At 33.2% G+C, this 18892-nt stretch overlaps 1 protein-coding gene across 2 annotated transcripts in view; it reads right to left on the reverse strand.

Moving 5' to 3' along the window:
- Window positions 1–18892, reverse strand: part of LOC143255251 (leukocyte tyrosine kinase receptor-like) — a 72865-nt gene that overhangs the window by 49863 nt on the left and 4110 nt on the right. The window contains exons 1-6 of one of the 2 annotated variants that reach the window (XM_076510637.1): window positions 9979–9997; window positions 8049–8262; window positions 4668–4798; window positions 3759–3881; window positions 1846–2001; window positions 310–443 (exon numbers count right to left, since the gene is read on the reverse strand). In XM_076510637.1, the coding sequence (XP_076366752.1) occupies window positions 310–443; window positions 1846–2001; window positions 3759–3881; window positions 4668–4798; window positions 8049–8146 (642 nt within the window). In that variant the 5' untranslated portion in view covers window positions 8147–8262; window positions 9979–9997. Of the gene's footprint in view, window positions 1–309; window positions 444–1845; window positions 2002–3758; window positions 3882–4667; window positions 4799–8048; window positions 8263–9978; window positions 9998–18892 lie in introns of those variants that run through there. The other variant, XM_076510626.1, reaches the window with a different exon arrangement.

Genomic DNA, 18892 nt, shown 5'->3' on the forward strand with positions numbered 1-18892 from the left:
ATTAGTCAAAGCAAGTAAGGAAAGATTGTAAATGGCAGATATTTGAGCAGACAAAAAAACACCAAACGCAATATAAAACATATCGCAATATCGTTTAGTGGCCTCATTGTGCGAAGACTTAGGGATTTGGATGAGCCACATTGTATTCGCTTGAAAGTTTGCCATTCTAATAAAATATACAAAATGTTCCTTGCATTGTATCTTACTCTTAAGCAATTAATAATACATCATTAACGTACGTTATTTTTTTTATTTCTACCTGTTTTGTTTATCATGTGTTCCACGTCTGTGCTGAAAAAGGTATCATACCTGACAGGTGTTATAAAAGTTTGACTGCACAGCATAGTGGTAGAGTGGTGGAGACTCAAAGATGGCGCTGTTCATGACAGCCAAATGCCCAAGCTGGGTTCGTTTTGGATGAAATCTGGCCCACATGTATTTACCTAACGAGGGATTCCATAATAATTTATACTAAATGTCTCGAAATCACATAATAATATGTAATTAGTGAAAAAGTGAAGTAACCACAAAACGAACTTTTTATTCTATTATTTTATTTATATACTTAAAAACTTTTGTAAAGCATCTGTTTGACGTACAGAACTTCATGATTCATAATCCTGAACATTAAAACATATATTTGCTATTTTTCATTTTCTCCAAACACTGATGTTTGGCAGACTCTAACACAATACAATTTAAGAATATAATACAGTCAAACTACCTTTAAATGCTCACTGAAACTTCTAGATATGTTTTTAATAAATACGGTTATAAGGGTTTTTGTTGAGTATATGCAAGAGTTTTGTCAATAACTTTATAGGGAATTATAAAAATTCGACATGCGTTATCGGGGAATGAAATAATTGATAATGATAGGTGTTGGAGTGATATCGTTCGATTAGGTTTTGGTTTGTTTAGAATTAAGCACTAAACAACACAATGATTTATGTGTACTCCGCCCACCACGCGTAACAAAACACGATTTCTAACGGTGAGAGTTCGCAGACATACCGCTGTGCCACTGAGGGGCATGTTCAATTGGGTAACCTGTTGATTATACTGATTAGATGTTTATAAATTAACAGTAGTCAAGGGAATTATACATCATGGATTCATTTAATATTCGTTGTTTGTATGTAAACCCAATTTAAAAGCGAACTATCAGTAATTTGAATGCATGATATTTAAAAACACGTTGTCAACATTAAAAGAAACCCAGTAACCTGAACATTTTCGGAAAATGAACTTTCTTTTATCAGGGGGTAAATATATATAGCTGTTGTATCACTTATTAAACAAGAAGAGCACTAGTTAAGTAACATTACTTATTTAAAACATAGTCTAGCTTTGTTTACTTTTAAGATGTTTGGAACAGTAAAGTGAGATTTGCACCAAAAAAAATACACTTAGACATAAGTAAGCTTAAAATTTTCCAAATATTTTTCAATAAAAGAAAACAGTACGTTTTGAAGTTGCTTCTTTCTTGTTTGCCTGAACATGTAAGGAATAAAACATCACAAATGAAAGAGAAGTTACATAAGCGTGATGTACGAAATATAATTGAACTATTTTCAATTCTACGATAAACGATCCACTCAGAGCAACATTTCAGTTGTTAAAACGTTCAAACAGTATGTTCCAAAACTCATAGTACCGTGTATAAACTATCATTTATGCAATTAAAATACAACACATATCATATTTTTTTTTAGACAAGAGTCACATTTGGCTATCTGCTGTGTCTAGAAAGGAGCTAAACCTTGAATTTTAACGTAGTAAGTCGATGAATTTACCGCTAGCCCACTTGGTATAGTTATCGGAAACATAAGTCAGAAAAATTACCCGTTACATTTTTGAAGGTGTTGTCAACAGTTGGGCCAGTTCGATCTACCGGGGTAGGACCGGAGTGAAGAGTCCACTCACTATCTCGCCTTCTCTCACTAACCCATTCGCACGTCCCATCTTCAAAGGTACATCGAGCACCTTTTGGAATTTCATCTGAAGAAAAAGCAGAGCTATAATTACCTTGAATTTAACAAAGAATAAGAAAATGAAGATAGATCTTGATATAAAGAGGAAGCCAGTACAGTACGTATTAATGTAGTGAATGGTTTAATTTGTGTTTATACGAAAAGAAAATTAAAACGTCTCGTTAACTAGCATGACTGATTAGTCTTCAATAACATTTTATGTATTTTGTTTGTAGTTGACGAGAACAGTTCGTAATATAAAGAAGAGGGTGACGGGTGTGTGTGATAACATTTCACCTTTAACTAAAGTACGCTAATGAGACATTTTCGTGGTAATTCAAGACATTTTTCAAATCATCGAAATATTAGAAACACTTAAACGTGTGAATTTCATCTCACATTTGTGCATAAACAGTCTACTAACTCATGTGATATTAAGAACCTACAAAATTAAAAATAACATGAACAAACATTTCAAGTATACAACTGAAAAATAACTCGTTAACATCATCAGCACTTACTCAAAATATTCTAGAGGGAAATGAAAAAAGACATAAAAATAACAAAGAAGTTAAAGAAAATTTACTAATCTTAGAGTTACAACCAATAATCATTATATATCAGGGTTTCCTCTCCCCAGTTTTCTTTTAGCGTTATGCTTTTAGACAGAAAAATCCGGCGAAACAATGAAAACAACAGGACTAAATAATGATAAAAATCATACTGAACTACAGATGCTTTTTAACCACAAGTTCCTAATAATTAGTCCTTTAAAAGTTAGTAAGTAAAACCAAAAACCATTTGCAGTCTAGTGTGATTTGTTTACTATTCTAGGCCTACTGGCTTATATTAATGAAATTTCCTAACCTTCTTAGGCATTTTGGAAGATTTCTATATATCGTTTATGTTTACAGTTGAAAATGTTTCATTTAGAGATTAAACGCGTTTTGATAAGATAATGATAAATTAATTTTCAGCTACCCATTAGACACTATTTTTTGTATGAGATGAATATATTAATTCAATAGTCTCTTTGTTTGTTTTGACCGTTTTGTTGTCCATTTTATGGAGAAAGTGAAGTCCAAATCAGAATCTCAGTTCAACATTTTTTGTTTGTTAAACAAAACTGTTTATTCAACATATGACTCTTAGTGGTGAAGAAATAAAAAGTTATAAAACGTTGTGCTTCAGCTGAACCTCCAACATTTAATTTGTAACTTGTACACATATATATTTATAAATGTGATAAAAATTTAACGTGTCTATAATGCAAGATAAACCTAAAATATGTTCAATAAAGCAATGACACCTATAATTGTAGACGTGAAATAAATATTATTTTTTAACACAAAGAATAGATAATAATCTAGAAGTTCAGGTCCGGTGACACAAAACAGGATGGGTGGGAAAAAAGTAAATTGATAAATTGTGTATGTAAAGAAACGGAGTAAGATGGATAGTGTAGCTTATAGAAATTACATATTTAATGACACAAACGTGTATAAACTTTTATTTCAGAGAATTATTAGATAGTAAAAGAGACTTTTTACATCTATTCTGATTGAATTACTTTTTATCTTTAAGAGTTTCTAAGATACAATTATTTCTATATTCTGTCCTTCATTGGAAGTTTTTATTGAGGGCTTGATGTTTAAACAGAAGTATTTACCAACACTTTGATGTTGATTATGTGTGTGTGTGCGCTTATAATGAATCTTTATCTCAGAGGCTTTATTTTGATCTTCAAATAGGTTTGAGCTTTTACTTTATTTTTCAAATTCTCACCACATGACTGTTCTTCATCTTCCCCTTCTGGACAGTCGCGTTGTATGTCACACACCTTGTTTCTGTCAATACAGGACGTACTTTGACACTGGAAGTGATTTGGTTCACAAGGAATATATGTTTCTAGTGACAAGAAAAATAGATCAAAAGAACAAAATATTGTTTGTCATATTCGAAATCATGATGTATTTCAAACAATCTGACAAAAAATATAGTTCATTCTGGAAAATGCCAAAAGATACATTTCATAACACAATAAGATCCAATTCATTGTTAAAGGCCAATTTGATGAAATAAAATATATAATTAAATGTAATCTTCCAGAGTCTCTGTGCAATCATGTGAAATTATTACCTCTTGTAATTAGAAAGTAAATACACACATACGTAAAGCCATACCCTGAATGTAAATTTAAACAGTATAGTATTTTTTATGCTGAATAAATAAATAAATATTATTATTGCAAGGTTTAATAAAAATACAATAGTAATAATACGTCTTATAATTTTGAAGATAAAATCAATAATTAACTCTTTTAAATAAAGTACTTGAACAGCAGACTGAATCATAAAATCGGTCAAAAATAACGGTTTTGTATCTGTAGTTCCATATAATGAATTTATACGTGTAATTATTATAATAGTAAAAATCCAATGTAGTATACAAATTTTTCTCTTGTTTTTATTGCTATGTACACAGGATTTATACTTAACGATATGGTCCTTTCCATGATAACATAATTTTAATTCTCTCAAAATAATCTTTGTTTAACACAATTAACGTCCCACATATCCTTTGATGTAACTGCACGAGCGTCATATTGCGATAAGTTTCTTATTTCAAGTCGTCCGTCAAAGACTTCTGTGTTTGTTCAAATGAATAAAATTACAAAAACAAAACGTTTCGTACCTCGTACACAATGCTTCAGCTGTAGGTTATCCATAGCTACGTGACTGGGGAATTGTGAGCCTTCTTCTATTTCAATGATTATCTGAAATGGTTTCCTTATTCTGCCCATAATCTTCTTATAATTCTCCCACCTTAGCGGAAAAAATTATATAGAAAAGTAAAACATTGTACATTACGTAATCTGTAGTATGTTGTTGTAAAATACGTGTCAAAACTAAAATGATATTGTAGGTTCAAAATAGTTAGGTTTTCTTTATATTTTACATTTTTATTGCCAATGTAGAAAAATGGGTTGACACAAACTTCATATATTTTACTTATGGTAATAAGCATAAGGTACTATGTTAAGATTTTATCAATGCATCCAGAAATTTGATTCTGGTTTTCTTACTTATAGTGAGCTTATATCTCACGAACCCCAGAATTAACGAACCGACCAACTAATGAAAAGTGAGGCTATTTATTAAACTATTTTCCAGTGAGCTAGCTAAGGATATACAAATAATAATTTCCTGGTACCCATCTTACCGCCTTACTCTCCAATAACCAATTTGTTTTTATGTACCACTGACACCTATTTAATGAAGACATTGAGTATTTTTTACGTTTAGTTTTCGCCTGTCACAACACTCAGTTTATAAAATATAATAAACAACCAATAAAATTGGAGGAAATTACCACTTCTTTCGCAAAATGCAAAGAAACTCCAGCAGTAATTGGTGGGTTTAAGTGTAATATTGACTGTGTTTTTGTTGATTACTATTTGCGAACTACTATGTTATTAGAGACTTTGTAACCGACAAAGTGATGGACCCGCAAGCAATTTAGGCATAGATGGGGTAAATGACTAAAACAATTTAACATCAAAATTTCATACACGTTAGAAGAAACAGCTCGCTCCATCTGGACCACAAGTACTGAAACTAATAAAATAATCAAATGTAACCAATACGAGGCACTTTCTTTAAATATTATAATATTTATCTTTGTAATAAGCATTTTAAAATATATTCTGGCATCCAATAGGCGATAAATGATAAATAAACGTACGGTCATGTGAAAAAATTAAGACACCCTATAAAGCCTGTGTATTTTTGTAACAATTTTGGATAAATGGGTATTTAATCTCAATTGTAACAATACTAAGAGATTAAAGTAATACAACTAAACAATGAAAACTGAAAAAAAATACTTTTCAAGATCTTCTGTAAAATGTAATTCTACAAAAATGCATATTCTAACTGAGGAAATGACTCAATTCACACACAAGTGTATCACACCAGGTGCACGTGATTAGAAGATCGTTACTCAGCATTGTGAATGAGGCTTGCCCTATTTAAATCTCAGACATTTAGTTTGGTGTGCTCCTGACTGTTGAAGTTGAGAGCAAAAGATCTGTCCGAGGCCTTCAGAAAGAAAATTGTAGCAGCTTATGAGTCTGGTAAGGGATTTAAAAAGATCCCAAAAGATTTTCAAATCAGCCATTCCACTGTCCGGAAAATAGTCAACAAGTGGAGGACTTTCAAAACAACTGCCAACATTCCAGGTCTGGTCGTCCAAGCAAGATTACCCCGAGAGCAGACCGCCAGGTGCTAAAAGAGGTCTCCAAAAGTCCTAAAATGTCATCATGAGACCTACAGCAGGCTCTGGCTACTGTTAATGTCTCTACATAACATTTGCATGCCTCTACAATCAGAAAGAGACTGCACAAGTGTAACTTGCATCGAAGGTGTGCAAGGAGGAAACCTTTGCTCTCTGAAAGAAACATCAAGGCCAGACTGAAGTTTGCCAGAGAGAAAGTAGACAAAGGCCAGGACTTTTGGAATAATGTTCTTTGGACAGATGAGTTCAAAATTGAATTATTTGGACACCAGAACAGAGGACATGTTTGGCATAAACCAAATACAGCATTCCAGGAAAAGAACCTCATACCAACTGTAAAGCATGGAGGTGGAAGTGTCATTGTTTGGGGCTGCTTTGCTGCAACAGGACCTAGACAGCTCACAATCATAGAATCCACCATGAATTCTACTGTGTATCAGAGGGTGCTTGAGATCATGTGAGACCATCTGTAAGAAAATTAAAGCTCAAGCGGAACTGAACCCTGCAACATGACAATGACCCAAAACATACCAGTAAATCCACCAAGGACTGGTTGAAAACAAAGAAATGGAGAGTCCTGGAATGGCCGAGTCAAAGTCCAGATCTTAAACCCGTTGAGATGCTGTGAAGTGACTTGAAACGGGCTGTACATGCAAGAAACCCCTCAAATATGTCACAGCTGACAGAATTCTGCATTGAGGAGTGGGGCAAACTTTCTTCAGACCAATGTCAGAGACTGGTAGATGGCTGCAAGAAGCGTCTCACTGCAGTTATTTCAGCCAAAGGGGGATAACACTAGCTATTAGAGGGTAGGGTGTTCTAACTTTTTCTTCAGTTAGAATATGCATTTTTGTACAATTACATTTACAGAAGATCTTGAAAAGTCTTTTCTTCAGTTTTAATTGTTTAGTTATATTCCTATAATCTCTCAGTATTGTTCAAATTGAGATTAAATATCTATACATCCAAAAATGTTACAAAAATACACAGGTTTCATAGGGTGTTCTAATTTTTTCACACCACTGTATATTTAATCATCAACCTTAAAGCTGTTTAAATTTTATCTTAATCTTTCTGATCCAAAATCTTATAGAATGATACAAAGATAATTTTACTGCAGAATTAAACGAACTTCACATTTGAGCCATATAACTATTTCAGTCTACCATATCCACATATACATTTTGAGATCTGGGAATTTTGATGTTGATTCAGTCAATCCTTCAGAAAATAAACTGATTATATCACAAGTGTACTTTTATTGAAAGTCTTCAATGCTGTTTTGCAAAATGAAATCTGAAATCAAAGCGTGCTTAACGTAAACTGCAACGTGAAAGCTGTACCAACAAGTCAGGAAACCTTGGTTTCTACTTACATTGATAGTAATTAAACGTATGCACAAATTGTAGTAAACTGGATCAACAGGTAATTTGATGTTAATTATAGTGAAGTAATAATCCTGATGCGAACATGCTTCTTTTATCCCTTAAGAGAAAAACAAGAATGTGCTTGAAAAATTTTTCAATTTTTATTACATGAGAAAACAATATGAGGTTTCACGTTTCTAAACTTTTCTTTTAAACTTCTCTATGAATATGTTAAATAAACATAATACTGTATGATTATGATTTTCTTCTTCTGTTAAGGAAAGATTTAGTGTGACTAACTGCTTAAAGGAATAATTTAGTAGTCGTAAGACATCGTGACTAACCCACTTATACTCAAATAATAGTGTTAAAAAAAAGAACATTCATTCAGGTATGTGAAAAAGTGACTTACCTGTTGTCACTATTCCCAGAAAAGTGGTCTGCCATTGATGTAATATTGGTTTCGCTTCTGATGAGAATTTTAATTGTTCCTTTGTCCATGTTATACATATGGAGCCAAATATCTAAAAAACAGTGGCTTTCGCTGCCTTGTGGCAACCAGGGACTTGCGATCTTAACAAATTTTCGAGAGTCTGACCCATCGATGTCGTAAAGCAAGTAATGGCCTTGATGAAAAGATTTGGAAAGAACGGTTTAAATATCAATAACAGAAGCAACAGTTTTATGAAAAAGCACCTAACGTTAGGTGTTTCAATTCACCCAGAAGTAACAAATCAAATTATTGTCAGTTTTTGCACACAAAAAATTCTATAAATACTTTTGTAACATTTTATATTATTCAAAGCACCAAGAAAAACCTATAAAAAAGAAATCTACCACTACTCTTAATTGTCACATAGACTGTTTTAATATTTAGAATAACTTAGCATTACGACTCTCTTAATAAACATGTGATCTCTAATGCTTATTATAACGAAACGTGATCTGTAATAGTTAGCTTACTTATTCTGTCATCTGAAATTAATTTTGCGACTATTAGTATACACTGCACAAGCAACATTTAAGATTTATAATGTAAAAGAAATTTATTCTTAATTATTATGTTCTGTGATGTACGCACATATTGTGAGGAAAGCATATCATAAAATTGTACAATGATTTGAAAGTAATTAGTTGTTTTCATTTGTAATTCATTGTTGATATGTCACAATTGTAACTTATGTAATTATATCTTAAATTACATCGAATCAGCTGAGACTGGATAATTAAAAGCATCAAATGTTTCATATGGAATATTTATTATTTCTTTAAACTCAAAGCTATAAATTAGGCTATCCGCGCTCTGTTCACAACAAGAAACGAGCTACTGATTTTAGTTGTAATTCCGTAAAGTTGCTGATGATCCACTGGAGAACTATTTGTTTATTTGTGTGATATTAAGCAGAAATCTACACAATGGGTTTGCTTTATCCATTGCAGGTATCGAAACTCTATTTTAGAATTATAATTCTTCAGAGGTACTGCTGAGTCAACAAGGGATGTTCTAACGCAGGATTTTCAGGAGATACATTTGATTTTTCAGATGATCGTTTTTATCACAAATTTACACTTCGCCCCCATCAATAAACTGCGTTTCAAATATTAACTAGCAGTGCAAGTCCATGAACTTACCAGTAATTCACCTGGGGACCGTATATTTCTTAAATAATCACGTTTACGTATATAGTGTTCCTCTTCAGGTGTAACATTTATCTTCATGAATTTTAATCGGTAGAAATTTGGTTTACAACAGTCTTTTTCCATTATATCCCCTTTAATTAAATACTAACCGTACGATATGTTTCGTCTTCCCCTCGATAACTCAAAGGTTAGTCTAAACATATAGTTCTAAAAGTTGGGTTTTTATACTCGTAGACACGGCACAGATAACCCATTATGTAGCTTAGCGATTAAAGACAAACAAAACAAAACAAAAACAACACATTACCATCTCCCAACTGTAACGGTTTGGACGTAAACTCATCTTCAAACTATAATTTTTATATTCTACAACATTGTTTTCACACTGCGAGTGTCGTCTACATAACTCTTCCACTAACATTAAACAGCAACCTCTCACACGAAACTTTTTTATATTTTCCCCTATAAGAGAATAAGTATTTTTCGTTTGTTTTTCTCAACTTATAAATAATAAGAATGAATAATTACTCAACATACACTTTAGCCTAAATAAACCCTCAAGACGAGACACTTTGTAAACCGAGGAATCAAGGAAAATTGGATCAAATATAAATAGATTTATAGGTAATTGACTTGTATATTTTACTGGATTTAGCGTGAAAAAATGGCTGATGGAAATAAATATAGTCTAGCATGCCTACCAAGTACCTTCCTATGGTAAGCAAGAGGTTATGCCGCAGACGTCGCTAGGCACTGGAGCATAGGGCCCGTGCCCTGATTATTTTTAACAGTGCCCCAAATCCTCAATTGGTGTAAAATCAGAATACAAAAGCCACGATCAATATCTTACTGATACGCCTATCAAAAATTTCTAACAACTATGGACACAAGCCCCGAACATTTCAAGCATCTAGCGACATCTCTGGGCTCAACAGAGTTAACGTTCAAGGTATTTAATAGGGTGTCGGATTCTAAAAAATTGCTTTATAAAATCATTTCGTCAACATAATCGTTTTAATGACATTTTGACATCTCATACACTTCGTTATGCATAACGCTGCAGTGTTTGGTACATGTACTCTTTCAGAAGACAAATGTTTGTAACGAAGTTATCTCGCTAAAATGTATATTGAATTAAAATAACACATCCAGTAATATCTTTTTTTAACAATAATGATTAAAAAATAGAAGTGTGCTAAAAACAGTTGTGATAGTTGTTACTTTTTTCTTTTGTTTTTCTTCTACAATATTAATATTTGAGTATCCATACACCCACAGTTTTAGTCATGAAGGTCACCCTGAACAAGGCGCGGGAAACATTCCTCACTTCACACTAGTTAGCTGAGGTTCTTGTCGATATACACGCAACGGATCTTCTTATTAGCTCTATAAACATATTTCCTTTCTGAATGAGCCTGTTAAACTGTTAAACGTAACTTACATTTGCTATTGACTGCACAAGAGTGAAGTTAATCTCATTCTCGTGGGACAAAATCGTCCACCATTCCATACACAAAATCATGTACCTTTTAACATAGTTCTTAGAAAACCACTAAACATCATTGTGTCTTTCAACTGAAACGTTTTCCTTAGAACTGCATCTACGTTTGAACATATTTCATGTGCAATGCGGACATTAGAACACACCTTCGAGAAAAACAAAATAATGAGTAAAGAAAATAACTACATGAACTTCTTTTATTCATATTGTTAACCTAAAACATTAAATAAAGTCGCCCTTATTATAGTGTTTTCAAACAAACTGATTTGTTGTTTATTGTATATTGTCACTGTATGAAATTCCTAAGAAGTAAAGTTAAAATTAGAAGAGTGCTATTTAAGTTTGGTTTGAATTGCGCGCAAAGCTACATGAGAGCTATCTGTGCTATCCGTTCCAAATTTAGGAGTAAAAAACTAGAAAAAAGACAGTTAGTCATTAACATCTACAGCCAACTCTTGGACAATTCTTTTATCAGCGAATAATGGGTTTGACCTTCACTTTTTAACGCCCCCACGGCTGAAAGAGCGAAAGTGTCTGACGGGACGGGGATTCGAGCCTATGACCCTGGCTATGCCAGTTCACTAGTTATGTGTTTTCCAAACAAAAGTTACTACGAAAAAAAAATTCTGCTGGTGCATTTATATATATATATATATATTTAAACATATGAGACAATAGTGGGCATAAGTCCTTATGACCACTGTTATTGTTTGTTTTTGAATTTCGTGCAAAGCTACTCGAGGGCTATCTGCGCTAGCCGTCCCTAAATTAGCAGTGTAAGTTTGTTTGTTTACTTGAATTTTGCACGAAGCTACTCAAGGGCTATCTGTACTAGCCGTCCCTAATTTAGCAGTGTAAGAATAGAGGGAAAGCAGCTAGTCATCACCACCCACCGCCAACTCTTGGGCTACTCATTTACCAACGAATAGTGGGATTGACCGTTACATTATAATGCCCCTCACGGCTGAAAGGGCAAGCATGTTTGGCGTGATGGGGATGCGAACCCGCGACCTTCAGAGTCGCACGCCTTAACATGCTTGGCCATGCCGGGCCGTGACCATTATTAATTCGTAAGAAAATTGTCTATCATCATAACTCCCAGAAACTCCAAAGCTAATGGTGATGGATAAATTTGTTTTTTTAAGGCCTCACTATGAACGTTTTGATTTTGATTTATATTATTTTCGTTATTGTTATAGTGTTTATTTGATCGCTTATTTACAATTAACGAAATTTTTAATTACTATATGGAATAAAATGTTCTGTTATTGAAAACAACAATAATCAGCTAAGACGGTTGAATATCTTTTTATAACTTGAAACGTATGTCCCGTTGTGTGATGATTTCGTTGGGATTATCATGTGTAATTACACAGCATATTACTGAATAATAATTACAAATCAAAGAGTATCTTGAATATTGTACTAAACAAAAACTACCTCTAGTAAAATTAAAGTGTATTTGTTATTATCCATTTAGGTATTCGTTAGTCTACATGTTAATTGAAACTATACTTACTTTAATAATGATACAATGGTGAAAGCTGAAAGCCAAATATCAGTGAAAGTCTAAATATTACGCATTAATATAATTAGCCTAAGGTACTCATGCTTCGCTACAGGTTTCTTAATTCACAGAAAAGTACCGATTAAGTTCCTTATTTATACGTAATTAGTTCCTATAGCTACCCCAAGGGGTGACGAATCTGAAAACAAATCCTTATTGAGACACCCGCTGCCAAGTTTGTACCGCTAATTTGTAGGATCCCATAGAAGAGGGAATAAATACAAAAGACCGTACCCTAGACCCCAACATTTCTTTGTAACCCTTCTGGTGTACTTTAGTCACCATCCACGCCCCCCTCTACATGCCAAGTTTAGTCCTGCTAGCTCCAAAACTATGGGCGGCTTTCGAGGACAGACAAACAAATTTGTATACGATGTCAATTAATAGAGAATTTTCCATCACAGTCATGTCACTTTAACATACTGAACTGTAAGAAAAAGTTGAAATCGACGGTAAGAAAAACACTTATAAGAAAGAGCATGCGCAAAAAGCCTTCTTACTGTTTGTTTCTTTGTTTTTGAATTTCGCACAAAGCTACTCAAGGGCTATCTGCGCTAGCCGTCCTTAAATTAGCAGTGTAAGACTAGAGGGTAGGCAGCTAGTCATCATCACCCACCGCCAACTCTTGGGCTACTCTTTTACCAACGAATACTGGATTTGACCTTCACATTATAACACCCCCACGCTGAAAGGGCGAGCATGTTTGGTGCGGCATGGATACGAACCCGCGACACGCAGATTACGAGTCGACCGCCTTAACACACCTGGCCACACCGGATCCATTCTTACCGAATAATGAATTTGTTAATAAACAGAATTATCATCAGTAATTCCATTTAAGTAACAGAAATCGACAGATGATATTGCAAATTATTAAAACGTATGTTATTACATGCAAAACACAACACATTTGATTGAATTCTATACCCATGATCATTGCATATATCTTTATGTTATCTTCATATTCAGTATGTTATCATTACATAAACACCAGGAGCAACGGTATCCTTCTGTACTTAGTTCATTACCACTAGCTTGATGACATTGTTATTTATCACACATTACGTATTTATAAATCATTTATACGCACAGTTTTATATTTCACTGTGTATGTATTTCAGTACAGAAAATTGTCTCTTTTTAAATTAGAACACTCTTATAGGCCATTAAACAGCTTACATTTAAATTTGTAAATGCTCGATACTACATCTACAATGCTGAAACCATTGAACATTAGACATAATAAAACCTAGTTTAGGTGATCTCTGTCAATTTTCTCGCTCAGCTGATATCCCTTAATCAGAGTACAATATAAAATATTTTGATTTTCCACAGGTAGACACAAATATGGAACTTATGAATAAACTGATCTTGAATACATTTAAATGGTATGTTATTCAACCAATGATAAATAGTTTACTGTATTTTTGCCACTAAGTTAATAGAGCTTAGTTAAAAATTATCTATGCTGTGTCGACCACAGATATTATGGATATCCGGGTTTTAGCATTGTAAGCCTACAGACATATTGATTAGCCACTGGAGAACTTTGTTTATTTCAGAAATTAGAATACAATATATTTGCTTGTTTAAATTTTCACGTATATTGTTTATAAATCCCTTCCGAGCAAATACTAAAACACAAAAAGATGTTTTCTTACTACCGACATTCTTTCAGAAGTGGACCTATTTGTTTCAGAATTTCGCAAAAGGCTATTTGCACATAATCGAATCTAATTAGGCCCGGCATGGCCAAGTGCGTTAAGGCGTTCGACTCCCGGTCGCACCAAACATGCTCGCCCTTTCAGCGGTGGGGGCGTTATAAAGTGACTGTTAATCCCACTATTCGTTTGTAAAAGAGTCGCCCAAGAGTTGGCGGTGGGTGGTGACGACTAGCTGCCTTCCCTCTAGTCTTACATTGCTCAATTAGGGACGGCTGGCGCAGATAGCCCTCGAGGTAGCTTTGTGCGAAATTCAAAGAATAAAACAAACGAATCTAGCTTGGAAATGAAATACAAGGGGAAGGCAGCAAGTAAACAATACGCATCGCCAACTCTTGAACTATGATTATTTTATTGAAAGATAAGGTTTAACCGTCGTTCATAGCATATCCTCGCTCACAAAGTGCATTTCGACGTTTCTTCGTCTTTAAGTATCAATCGATTTATTGATTTTAACTATAGTATGAAAACAATAACAGTATTTTAGTAATCTTATGTGTTTTAATTGTGAACACCGTAATTCAAGTACTATATTTAAATTAAAAACTTAGGAATACAAATATAAGTTATTTTTCTCATTTTAACTTGGCAAATTCTTTTTACGTCTCATCTAAAAGTTTTTATTGAAAGATATGGAAACAAATGCTGAATTAAAATATATAATGAAATCAGTTCCTAATATCGCGATGTGCGTTTTCAATGCGATAATATGAGATGCAAATAATAATATGGATATCATATATCTTTCGGACTTAATATTTAATGGTATTTGTCATTAATAAGAAGGTTATAATATATTAATTACAGAATCAATCTGCCAATAAATGACGTCAAGTGGGGTGGCCATTGTTTGTGTGTGTGTGTGTGTGTTTTTTTTTTTTACTCTTATTCGATAGGAATGATTTGTTTTATTTATTTATTTGAAATTAAGCCCAAAGATACTGTGTGTATCGAAGCCCGGTTTCTAGACTTACAGCTGTATCACTGAAATGAAGTACAACTTACGTCGTCATTTCAGTGTACAGTTATGTAATTGATTTCAATAGAAGTACTTCAAATACTTCAAAGGAAATTGCCAATTAAGAAAATCATTTTATTATACAACTATATAATATTTTCGTTTATGGGTAATGTTAACTATGGGTGATATAAAAATCATCTTTATTATTCTCAAACAAAATTTATCTCAGCCTTTGAGTTGATAGTTGGACAAGAAGTGGAGTATACAGAAGATCGCGAAAAAGAAAACCAAAACCCTGACGAGAAAGTGAGTAATATTTTTTAAATTTAACTATCGTTACAAGAATTGCAATACAAGTTTTAGAACTAACGGCTTGAAGAACACTGAAGTTATTGAGAATAGTTGTTAATTCGAAAATATAAAACGTATTTAAAAAGTGGGTGGCTACTAGTATAGCTTTAGAAGTAAAAACATGTATCTATTGTGAATTTTAAATGATTATTAACTGTGTTCGTCTACTCTAAAATATAACAACAAATTTGTAATTTGTTTTTCTGGAAAGAAAGAAACTGTAATCCAAACAAACAAACAAACACCAATGTGAAGGACTCCAGTAGCAATGTAGTTATTAAAATGTCGAATGTTGAACGTCCCGGGCTTAGGAGTTAGAGTTTTCTAAGAATAATTATAATAAAACAATTTCACTGGCAATTCCTTTAATACTCATAATGTCTACAAGTTTTTTAGCTCTAGGGTTTACATGACTAGGATTCTTGAAGTTCCAAAACTGTAGTAAAGGTTTAGGAAGGTAATCATCTCAAAATCACATAGCAATACTTAGAAAACGGGAACAAGCACAAGATTATTAAATGTTTACCTTTTGTAAAACAAAAACAAAACAAAAATGATCATTTACAAACATTCTACTTTTTCAGCCTTTAAATCTCCAATTTGTCTATGTGAATATACATCGTTCGTCTAACGTCAGTGACATGCTGGCAAATTCTTAATACTAGAATGTGAATGCAAAATGCCTTGGTTAAATATTTGTATGCATAGTTTCGAATATGAATACTTTTATGCCCATATATTCCCCATAATTAATGGTTATTAGTGAAATGATTTTCTAGAATTTACGGAACATGTATCCGTCATCAACAGTTTTTGTTTAATTTTTTTAAGAGAAGACACGCTGAGACATAATAAAATTAACATGTTAAAAACTTTCCACGTGTTAGATATAAAACTTACGTATAGCACTTTGAATAACAAAATCCTATCTTATCGACTTGCTTGATACAGAAGGAACTACTTTAAAGTTGTAGTGTTCCAAAGGAAGTTCTGCTGCCTCGAAGAAAAATCGATAAGACAAATGTCGTACAAGGTCTTCTGGCTGGGAAGGTTGCAAAAGTAGAGAACAGAATTACTGCTTTGGTGAGGTAGCGGCGGTACGTTTCGATCCATCCAAGTCTTGCATTATGGCTGATCATAATAACTTCGGGGGAGCATAGTAATAGCGGCCTGTGGCCTGGTTATATGTATCATTATTAGTTAAGACTTTCTACTGCGTGTTAAAAGCATTTACATAATAATTTGTTGAATATGTGGTTTAAAACTGAAAAATGAAACAGGGTTAACTTGTGTATAGTGGCCATTTTACTTTTTCCTGTTTATCAGGTAAATCTATAAGAGAAATGTAATGACTTGTGAAACTATAAAGAGTTGTTGTTGTTTATTTGGATCCATGTGAATGTATACTTTATCATAATACGTAAGTTTATCTGTCAACATAACCTGTACAAAACGACAATTATACGCGCACAGATCATTCAAAATTAAAAATCAACACAATTGATAAGAAAATTTCCTTTTTACTCATTACATTTGTTTTCAATTCCTGTCTAGGTTTATTTAATCACAAAATCCTTCACATATAAATACGATGTTTTAACAAAATTTTGGGACACTACAACAAGAGAACGAGATGCCCGTCTCATTTTGAAATTAACTATAATCTATGCGCTAATACTAATACTTTTCACAAATACTTTGTACATATCCCCCAGATTACGAGTCAAGCGCCCTAACCACCTGGCCATGCCGGGCCTTACTTGCAATCTGCAGGTTTGAATTCCTTCGTCGAACAAGCTCGCGTTTTCAGTCGTAGGAGTGTTATTATGCTACGTTCAGTCACATTATTTATTAGTCAATAATATCCCAAGAGTTGGCGGTGGGTAGTGTTGAAACTCTGTTTTCCCTCTGGTCTATCACTTCGAAATCAGGAAATGGCTACTGCAGGTAGTTGTCTTGTAGTTTTGGGTAAAATTCAACAAACAAAAATATTAAAAACGTTAATGTATCTTATGTTTCAGTGTTCGAAGTCTCCCTATTGTACGCTAAAGTGTTTTTTATATGATTGTTACAGTATTTTGTTTTCGCTGTATGTCGAACATACAAATTATTAAATAAAAAAAATGAGTTCTATTAACAGCCTCTGGTAAACAATACATTAGTTTGTAGCTCCTGTGTCCAGTATAAACACGTTTGTAGAAACTTGAGTAAATAAAATGATGTCAAAACCGATAGTTTCCGTCTTTGTAAAAGTTGGTTTGTTTTTAATAACGGATTTTCCATAATTCAGCTACACAGATTTCGAAAATAATATTGTCTTTTTCTATCAAGTAAAAATTTTTTACAACTTGGGAAGGAAAAATCTCACTTAGATTAAATTCTTACTTTGTTTACTACGATGAACATTTTTTATTATTATGTTTGTTAAAATAATACAAATAAACTCAAGAAAATGGGAAGAACATTGACGTTAAATGAATATATATCCTTATTCATTCTTATTTTTAATCTTAAAACTACATGTTGTTGTGGTCTTTCATTTATGTTTTGTATCTAGAGCATCTCGTTTTAATGATCAGCAGTAACAGCCGTCATGATGATGTTCCACCTTCCCTGATACCTTCTTCCCTTTTCCCTGATGTCTTGATGAAACCTTTCCCATTATTCTTCGCTGACAGCATCGAAATTTGAGGGAAATACTCAGTATGAGGGTGTAAGAGATGAACTTTCAAGCTCATACTACAACAATATATCTGAATTTAATGAGCATGTTATTGACAATATTTTCGTAATTTAGGTCCTTGTTAATTACTGAAAATTTACCAATATCATCTTTAAAGGCAATCCACGTTTATTTCTCAACTTTTCTCCGAACATTTTTGAACTTTTCATCCGAAGTAAATTTCCTAATCTGAGGCCCAATAAAATCCATTCTTTAAGTTTCGCTTTTGAAAGAACTGAGAATTGCCCACATAGATACTTGAAACAGTCATCATCGTTGTCTAAGGCATTTACAAACTGCACCGTCAGGCTCAATTTTATGTAAAGTGGAGATAATAGGACTTTCTTTGTGTCAAACAAACTTTGACGTTCAATGTTTTCTGATCCTGACATCAGGCTGACTCTATTTAACCATTCCTTCTCTATCCAGTGTTGATTTCGTGCTCTGCTGTCTTATTCACCAAAACATAAAAAATCGTATAACCGAATTGTTGGCCCAACAAAAAAACAAAGGACTTTTGAATATCCACAAATTAGTCAACCATGTCCTTTGCATTTAACCTTATTAAGAAGAATTTCGAAATGTTCGTGCGTTTCCTCCAAATGATTCGAATAAGCAATAGAAACAAATACATATATATTACCATTGTGAAAAAGAACCTTTTAGACTCCTTTTGGAGGAATCAATAATCAAGCGCCACTCACATGATTCATAGATTGCAGTTGCTGTATCCGCCCACGAACTTCTCATCCGAAGTCAAGTTCTCAATTTGAGGCCCAATAAAAATCCCTT

The sequence above is a fragment of the Tachypleus tridentatus genome, chromosome 1 (assembly GCF_004210375.1).
Source record: "Tachypleus tridentatus isolate NWPU-2018 chromosome 1, ASM421037v1, whole genome shotgun sequence".
Classification (NCBI taxonomy): Eukaryota; Metazoa; Arthropoda; class Merostomata; order Xiphosura; family Limulidae; genus Tachypleus; species Tachypleus tridentatus.